The 8897-nt window shown below is 58.9% G+C and overlaps 2 protein-coding genes across 2 annotated transcripts; both read right to left on the bottom strand.

Moving 5' to 3' along the window:
• Positions 1 to 1503: 1503 nt before the first annotated feature.
• LOC113992149 (inositol 1,4,5-trisphosphate receptor-interacting protein-like 1) lies at positions 1504 to 4198 on the bottom strand. The gene is made up of 2 exons (XM_027729170.2): positions 4176 to 4198; positions 1504 to 3741 (listed from the first exon to the last, which is right to left on the bottom strand). The coding sequence occupies exon 2, from the start codon at positions 3736 to 3738 to the stop codon at positions 2809 to 2811; it is 930 nt and encodes a 309-aa protein (XP_027584971.2). The 5' UTR covers positions 3739 to 3741; positions 4176 to 4198; the 3' UTR covers positions 1504 to 2808.
• A 2611-nt stretch (positions 4199 to 6809) lies between these two features.
• On the bottom strand, positions 6810 to 8539 carry LOC113992103 (inositol 1,4,5-trisphosphate receptor-interacting protein-like 1). The gene is made up of 2 exons (XM_027729064.2): positions 8517 to 8539; positions 6810 to 8082 (listed from the first exon to the last, which is right to left on the bottom strand). The coding sequence occupies exon 2, from the start codon at positions 8077 to 8079 to the stop codon at positions 7150 to 7152; it is 930 nt and encodes a 309-aa protein (XP_027584865.2). The 5' UTR covers positions 8080 to 8082; positions 8517 to 8539; the 3' UTR covers positions 6810 to 7149.
• Positions 8540 to 8897: the final 358 nt, after the last annotated feature.

Consider the following 8897-nt stretch of genomic DNA (forward strand, 5'->3'; position numbering starts at 1 on the left):
AGTGCCAAGTCCTCCTCGGGAGATCCCGGGGGGTCTCTTGGCCAAACGGACAAAGCCCCAGAGCCACCACAGAGAGCCCCGAGCCCCCCCGAGACGGCCCCACTGGCACAACTGCGCCTGGCCCCACGGGGCTTCCGTCTCTTGCTTTGGCTTACAAAGTCCCCTGGCCATTTGCCCCTTCCCCCATCCAGCCCAGCCCAGCCCAGCTGTGGAAGTGAGGCAGGAGCTGCAACCATCACAGACCAAAGATTTCCCTGGCTGGCAGAATCTGAAGGGGCCTGTGAGTTGCAAAGGAGCCTTGAGATGGCGCTAAGCTTGGCTTAGCTTGAGCCTGGTCTTCTGGTGGCTAAAGTCTGGCGTGTGCCTCGGCAATAGCAAATAAACCTCGCCAATGGGCAGAGACTCGGACTTGCCTGTTCTCTTTATTCCTAAGGCCGAGCGGCCTTGAAGAAGGAAAGGCTTTGCGTAAGACAGAAGACAGTGCCTCAGGGATACTGTGGGCTGTGGAGATGGGAGGTGCAGCTCTAGCTTGAGCTCCCAGGCGGAAGTTTACCTGTCACCTCGAGAGCTCACTTGCAGACCCTGAAAGTCCTGACGGGACAGAGCAGGCCTACAGCAGGCCTTCCTCTGCTCCACCTGGTTGGCTTTGAATTGCTCCGGCCGGGTGGACGGTAGAGCTCCTAGACAAACGTCATGGCTTTCCCAGGCCTGCCACAGAGGTGGGCTTAGGAGAAGTTTCTGGTTTTGCTGATTGGTTTTGCTTAGCAAGAACAAGCTCCCACAGAGAGACACGGGCAAGAGACTCTGCATGGATCAGCCCGGCGAGAACAATATTGCCAGCGCCTCCAGACAGACACGGGAGCTTGCGGAGAGAGGCTGTGACCCGAGTCCGGTTGGGGATTGTGCGGCTCCAAGGTCCTCTGCAGATACCAAAGCTTTGGCAACAGAATCCAAGTCCCTTGAATTTGACAGAGCCGGGATGCTTCCCTCTGAGCAGCCGGGGCACAGCATCTAAGGCAGCAAGCGGGTGGGGCAGTGCTGCTGCCACTGTCCGGGTGGACTGGCTCCCTGGGCACCGCGCATGCTTTTGCTGTGGCTTGCGCGGCGCGAGCAGGGTCAGGAAGGCAGAGGAGATGAAAGCTCCCTCTGCTCTCCCCAGGCTGTGTGTGAAGCCAGTGCTGCAGCTGGGTGGGAACAACGGGCGCAGCGGAACAGTGGGCGCAGAGGAGCCCATCCTGTGGGTGCCCCGTGCGTGTCTGGAGGACTTGTGCTGCACTCTCTGCCAAGATGGGCTTCTCGAGTTGCTGCCTTTCAGGTGTCTTCCACCACCCCCAAGGCCTTCTCCAAGAGGGAAAGCACTGGACGTGGGCTTTGGGTTTCGGCCTTGCGCTCCGGCCGCACCAGAGCGGTTTGTCCCTCCCCAGTGCGGGTGGGCAATCCCTGCCTCCCAAGCTATGCGGGCCGGGGAGATCCTTGTAGAATTACCACGCAAATAGTCGTGTGTGATCGTCTCTTTCTTTTATTTCTGCTCTGGGCGCAGTAGATCCCGAGCAGCTGCGCCGTGTCTGCACCTGAGAACGTTCCCCGTGCAGTTGCTGCTCTGCTGCTGCCTTCGGTCTCAAGGCTCCACGGGCTGTTCTGAGCCTGACGGCTTGTCCTGCTGCCCCAGGAGTGCTGGAGCAGCCGCCTTGAGAGGGCCTTTGACAGCAGCAGGACGCCACGTGCCTCAGGACTGAGGCACCTTGTGGGCGATGCCCTGCTGGCTGAACGCTTGAAGGTCCAGCCAGAAGGACCGGGACCTTTCTCTCACACTAGTCCAGGTTTCTCCCTTTCCTAGGTGCTTTCCCCTGGGCCTTTGCACACTGTTCCGTTCTGTCTTTCTGGTGCACACCGCCCAAGGTCATGTCCAGCTTAGAAACTGGGCGAGGGAGCTGGAAGGGGGGCCCACCTGGGTTCCGCAAGGGGGGTGTGGCATGGCTCAGCTGTGGGGGAGCCGCTCTATTGGGCACCACTTGTCTGGGCTTTTTCCAAGTAGAGTTACTGAACTCTACTGTAACTCTACTGTTACTGTAACTCTACTGTAGAGTTACAGTAGAGTTACTGAACTCTACTTGGCTTTTTGCTGGAAACCTTTCTAAAAGTTTTGGGGTTGAGTTTTTTAAAACTAAATTGTTAGTCCTAAACTTATCTATTTTTCCCTTATAATTATTAAACTTAACTAAAGTTATACTTAAAGCTATTATGGAACTAGGGTGGCGGGGAAGGGAAGGGGCTTGAGGGGGTGGCTGCTGGGGCTTCATTTCCAGCTGGGATTAAAGCAGGACTGGGGACATGGGGAGCTGGAGGTTAACCTTATCTAACTTTCCATTTAGAGTTTTATAAAACTAAATTCTTATTAAACTGATCTATTGTTAAACTAGCTATTATTCTTATTATTCTTATTATTATACTTAGGAACTAAACTTACTTAACTGACTTATTAAACTTAATCCTAAACCTATTCTAGAGGGTAGTCCTAAAGTTAATCTTTGTCAACTTCTGTTGACAAAGTTGGAATTTGGATTCTCGTCCCCATTCCACCAGGGTGGCGGGGAACGGAAGGCAGTTGAGGGAGTGGCTGCTGGTGCTCCATTTGCAGCTGGGCTTAAGGCAGAGCAGGGCACATGGGGAGTTGGGAGTAGACAGAGCCAGGACTGCTGCTCTTCAGTCCAGTCAGCACAAGGGTCTGTTGTGCCGTGCCGACTGGGTGCGCTCCCAAGTCGCCGCGCAGCCCCGGCCCAAAGCAGCCCCCGGGAAAGCTGCGCCTGCCTATTCCAGGACCAGGAAGGTGCCCGGGCGGCCCTGCTGCAGTGCCAAGAGCAGCACAGCGCAGAGCCGCACCTGGCCGGGGCCGGTCAGCAGGAGCCTGCAGGAGCGGGAGGAGGGCAGCAGCCGGAGCTGCCAGTCGTGCCACTGAGGCAAACGCTCCCAGGCCGATTCCACCAGTCTGGGCAGCCAGCCGGCGACCTTCTGCACCTCCAAGTGGGAGTCTGTGCAGAGGGTGCGCACGAGGGGCGAGTGCTGATGGTTGTAGGTGGGGTGGACAAAGCAGAAGATGTTCCCCGCCGTCCTGGAACACGAGCACTCCAGCAGCACACGGATGGAGTGTGGCACGTCCATGGCCTCGGGCAGCTGCAGCCGGAAAGAGTGCCAGGGGGGTGGCCTGAGGAAGAGCACCAGCTGGTAGACGGTGCAGTCCCCCAGCTCACGCCAGGACTCCATGCAGGTGCCCTGCTGCCCAGTGGCCAGGTGCAGCTCTGGCATGAAGGTGTTCTGGGACAGCACTTGGCACACCTCCAGGAGGTCCCGCAGCAGCTTCTTCAGGGTCCGGCCCATGAAGGGCAGGTCCTGCAGCGGTGACAGGCTGAGCGCTGCAAAAGGCCCGCCAGCAGCGGCTGCTGCGCTGAGCTCTTCTTGCTCACGGCGCCGGCGAGAGGCCTCCTCCCTTTGCCAGGCCAGCCAGCCCAGCCCAGCTGCTGCAGCCAGCCAGAAGAGCCAGTGCTGCAAGATCCAAAGGAGTGGAACATCTTCCAGGGCCCTCCTCCACTCGACTTCCTCCCACAGCTCCGTCATCTGGTCCTCTAGAAAAATCTGCCGTTTCTTCATCCACTGCACAGCGACCGCATCGCTCTGGGGATCCTGTGTCCGCTTGGGCAGGATGGCCAGCACAGCCAGGAGGAGCACAGTTGCTGAATCCATGGCCTGCAGGAGATGAGAGACAAGTTTCTCCAGCGGCTCGGGGTGGGAGGGAGCACGGGGATCAAGGCTTGAAGGGAACGCAGCCCCTGGCTGCAGACGGCACAGGGCCCACCCTGCCCCAGCCGGGACCCTCCTTGTCAGGCCCTGGCTGGGCTGTGCCCCGGCAAAAGGCAAGAGACAGCCGAGCAGAGTCTCCCCTGGCCCCATCCCCGCCACACCACAGCGTCCCCTGGAGCCGGGGGCAGCCGGCCCATCCCCAAAGGCTCTTTGGGCACTTGCCAACACAGAGAGCCCTGAGCACCTGTGTGCCAGGCCCCAGGGGCACAACTCGGCCCTGCCGGGAGGGACTCAGCTTTGGCTCAGGGTTACAACCACCCCCCCTGGGCATCTTCCCCCTCCCCCATCCATCCCAGCCTTCCCCCTGCATCTGCACTCACTGATCGCCCAAGTCCAACTGCCCTGGGGCTGCCTGCTGTGCTCCTTAGGGACAGCTCCCATTGTGACCTGTCCGCTGTGATGTCACAGCCACCAGAGACACATCAGCCGGCCCACAAGCCCCGCCCTTCATCCCCACCCCCCTGCTCAGGGCCTTCTGGGCATCCTCTCTAACACTCAGTGCCAAGTCCTCCTCGGGAGATCCCGGGGGGTCTCTTGGCCAAACGGACAAAGCCCCAGAGCCACCACAGAGAGCCCCGAGCCCCCCGAGACGGCCCCACTGGCACAACTGCGCCTGGCCCCACGGGGCTTCCGTCTCTTGCTTTGGCTTACAAAGTCCCCTGGCCATTTGCCCATTCTCCCATCCAGCCCAGCCCAGCCCAGCTCAGCCCAGCTGTGGAAGTGAGCAAGGAGCTGCAACCATCACAGACCAAAGATTTCCCTGACTGGCAGAATCAGAAGGGGACTGTGAGTTGGAAAGGAGCCTTGAGATGGCACTAAGCTTGGCTTAGCTTGAGCCTGGTCTTCTGGAGGCTAAAGTTTGGCGTGTGCCTCGGCAATAGCAAATAAACCTCGCCAATGGGCAGAGACTCGGACTTGCCTGTTCTCTTTATTCCTAAGGCCGAGCGGCCTTGCAGAAGGAAAGGCTTTGCGTAAGACAGAAGACAGTGCCTCAGGGATACTGTGGGCTGTGGAGATGGGAGGTGCAGCTCTAGCTTGAGCTCCCAGGCGGAAGTTTACCTGTCACCTCGAGAGCTCACTTGCAGACCCTGAAAGTCCTGACGGGACAGAGCAGGCCTACAGCAGGCCTTCCTCTGCTCCACCTGGTTGGCTTTGAATTGCTCCGGCCGGGTGGACGGTAGAGCTCCTAGACAAACGTCATGGCTTTCCCAGGCCTGCCACAGAGGTGGGCTTAGGAGAAGTTTCTGGTTTTGCTGATTGGTTTTGCTTAGCAAGAACAAGCTCCCACAGAGAGACACGGGCAAGAGACTCTGCATGGATCAGCCCGGCGAGAACAATATTGCCAGCGCCTCCAGACAGACACGGGAGCTTGCGGAGAGAGGCTGTGACCCGAGTCCGGTTGGGGATTGTGCGGCTCCAAGGTCCTCTGCAGATACCAAAGCTTTGGCAACAGAATCCAAGTCCCTTGAATTTGACAGAGCCGGGATGCTTCCCTCTGAGCAGCCGGGGCACAGCATCTAAGGCAGCAAGCGGGTGGGGCAGTGCTGCTGCCACTGTCCGGGTGGACTGGCTCCCTGGGCACCGCGCATGCTTTTGCTGTGGCTTGCGCGGCGCGAGCAGGGTCAGGAAGGCAGAGGAGATGAAAGCTCCCTCTGCTCTCCCCAGGCTGTGTGTGAAGCCAGTGCTGCAGCTGGGTGGGAACAACGGGCGCAGCGGAACAGTGGGCGCAGAGGAGCCCATCCTGTGGGTGCCCCGTGCGTGTCTGGAGGACTTGTGCTGCACTCTCTGCCAAGATGGGCTTCTCGAGTTGCTGCCTTTCAGGTGTCTTCCACCACCCCCAAGGCCTTCTCCAAGAGGGAAAGCACTGGACGTGGGCTTTGGGTTTCGGCCTTGCGCTCCGGCCGCACCAGAGCGGTTTGTCCCTCCCCAGTGCGGGTGGGCAATCCCTGCCTCCCAAGCTATGCGGGCCGGGGAGATCCTTGTAGAATTACCACGCAAATAGTCGTGTGTGATCGTCTCTTTCTTTTATTTCTGCTCTGGGCGCAGTAGATCCCGAGCAGCTGCGCCGTGTCTGCACCTGAGAACGTTCCCCGTGCAGTTGCTGCTCTGCTGCTGCCTTCGGTCTCAAGGCTCCACGGGCTGTTCTGAGCCTGACGGCTTGTCCTGCTGCCCCAGGAGTGCTGGAGCAGCCGCCTTGAGAGGGCCTTTGACAGCAGCAGGACGCCACGTGCCTCAGGACTGAGGCACCTTGTGGGCGATGCCCTGCTGGCTGAACGCTTGAAGGTCCAGCCAGAAGGACCGGGACCTTTCTCTCACACTAGTCCAGGTTTCTCCCTTTCCTAGGTGCTTTCCCCTGGGCCTTTGCACACTGTTCCGTTCTGTCTTTCTGGTGCGCACCGCCCAAGGTCATGTCCAGCTTAGAAACTGGGCGAGGGAGCTGGAAGGGGGGCCCACCTGGGTTCCGCAAGGGGGGTGTGGCATGGCTCAGCTGTGGGGGAGCCGCTCTATTGGGCACCACTTGTCTGGGCTTTTTCCAAGTAGAGTTACTGAACTCTACTGTAACTCTACTGTTAGTGTAAACTGTTACTGAACTCTACTTGGCTTTTTGCTGGAAACCTTTCTAAAAGTTTTGGGGTTGAGTTTTTTAAAACTAAATTGTTAGTCCTAAACTTATCTATTTTTCACTTATAATTATTAAACTTAACTAAAGTTATACTTAAAGCTATTATGGAACTAGGGTGGCGGGGAAGGGAAGGGGCTTGAGGGGGTGGCTGCTGGGGCTTCATTTCCAGCTGGGATTAAAGCAGGACTGGGGACATGGGGAGCTGGAGGTTAACCTTATCTAACTTTCCATTTAGAGTTTTATAAAACTAAATTCTTATTAAACTGATCTATTGTTAAACTAGCTATTATTCTTATGATTCTTATGATTCTACTTAGGAACTAAACTTACTTAACTGACTTATTAAACTTAATCCTAAACCTATTCTAGAGGGTAGTCCTAAAGTTAATCTTTGTCAACTTCTGTTGACAAAGTTGGAATTTGGATTCTCGTCCCCATTCCACCAGGGTGGCGGGGAACGGAAGGCAGTTGAGGGAGTGGCTGCTGGTGCTCCATTTGCAGCTGGGCTTAAGGCAGAGCAGGGCACATGGGGAGTTGGGAGTAGACAGAGCCAGGACTGCTGCTCTTCAGTCCAGTCAGCACAAGGGTCTGTTGTGCCGTGCCGACTGGGTGCGCTCCCAAGTCGCCGCGCAGCCCCGGCCCAAAGCAGCCCCCGGGAAAGCTGCGCCTGCCTATTCCAGGACCAGGAAGGTGCCCGGGCGGCCCTGCTGCAGTGCCAAGAGCAGCACAGCGCAGAGCCGCACCTGGCCGGGGCCGGTCAGCAGGAGCCTGCAGGAGCGGGAGGAGGGCAGCAGCCGGAGCTGCCAGTCGTGCCACTGAGGCAAACGCTCCCAGGCCGATTCCACCAGTCTGGGCAGCCAGCCGGCGACCTTCTGCACCTCCAAGTGGGAGTCTGTGCAGAGGGTGCGCACGAGGGGCGAGTGCTGATGGCTGTAGGTGGGGTGGACAAAGCAGAAGATGTTCCCCGCCGTCCTGGAACACGAGCACTCCAGCAGCACACGGATGGAGTGTGGCACGTCCATGGCCTCGGGCAGCTGCAGCCGGAAAGAGTGCCAGGGGGGTGGCCTGAGGAAGAGCACCAGCTGGTAGACGGTGCAGTCCCCCAGCTCACGCCAGGACTCCATGCAGGTGCCCTGCTGCCCAGTGGCCAGGTGCAGCTCTGGCATGAAGGTGTTCTGGGACAGCACTTGGCACACCTCCAGGAGGTCCCGCAGCAGCTTCTTCAGGGTCCGGCCCATGAAGGGCAGGTCCTGCAGCGGTGACAGGCTGAGCGCTGCAAAAGGCCCGCCAGCAGCAGCTGCTGCGCTGAGCTCTTCTTGCTCACGGCGCCGGCGAGAGGCCTCCTCCCTTTGCCAGGCCAGCCAGCCCAGCCCAGCTGCTGCAGCCAGCCAGAAGAGCCAGTGCTGCAAGATCCAAAGGAGTGGAACATCTTCCAGGGCCCTCCTCCACTCGACTTCCTCCCACAGCTCCGTCATCTGGTCCTCTAGAAAAATCTGCCGTTTCTTCATCCACTGCACAGCGACCGCATCGCTCTGGGGATCCTGTGTCCGCTTGGGCAGGATGGCCAGCACAGCCAGGAGGAGCACAGTTGCTGAATCCATGGCCTGCAGGAGATGAGAGACAAGTTTCTCCAGCGGCTCGGGGTGGGAGGGAGCACGGGGATCAAGGCTTGAAGGGAACGCAGCCCCTGGCTGCAGACGGCACAGGGCCCACCCTGCCCCAGCCGGGACCCTCCTTGTCAGGCCCTGGCTGGGCTGTGCCCCGGCAAAAGGCAAGAGACAGCCGAGCAGAGTCTCCCCTGGCCCCATCCCTGCCACACCACAGCGTCCCCTGGAGCCGGGGGCAGCCGGCCCATCCCCAAAGGCTCTTTGGGCACTTGCCAACACAGAGAGCCCTGAGCACCTGTGTGCCAGGCCCCAGGGGCACAACTCGGCCCTGCCGGGAGGGACTCAGCTTTGGCTCAGGGTTACAACCACCCCCCCTGGGCATCTCCCCCCTCCCCCATCCATCCCAGCCTTCCCCCTGCATCTGCACTCACTGATCGCCCAAGTCCAACTGCCCTGGGGCTGCCTGCTGTGCTCCTTAGGGACAGCTCCCATTGTGACCTGTCCGCTGTGATGTCACAGCCACCAGAGACACATCACGCATCAACAAACCCCAGCCTCAACACCGCTCCTCTCAGCAGCGTTTGGTTCTGGGCATCATCTCCTCAATTCCAAAGGCACCAGGCAGGAGCTCCCTGGGGGTCTTCTTGCCAAAGTGGGCTGTCCCAGTCTGTCCCATGTCCAGCCTTGGAGGAAAAGCCTTTCACCATGAGGACAGAGTTGGAGAGCTGCAGAACCTCTGCAGAGGACATTACCCTGCTTGCTGTGCCTCCACCTGAGTCTGACAAGTGGCACCACAGCGCCAGTTCAGCTCC

This window comes from Pipra filicauda, unplaced genomic scaffold, assembly GCF_003945595.2.
Source record: "Pipra filicauda isolate LSUMZ 115617 unplaced genomic scaffold, ASM394559v2 scaffold62_size3274119_pilon, whole genome shotgun sequence".
Lineage (NCBI taxonomy): Eukaryota > Metazoa > Chordata > Aves > Passeriformes > Pipridae > Pipra > Pipra filicauda.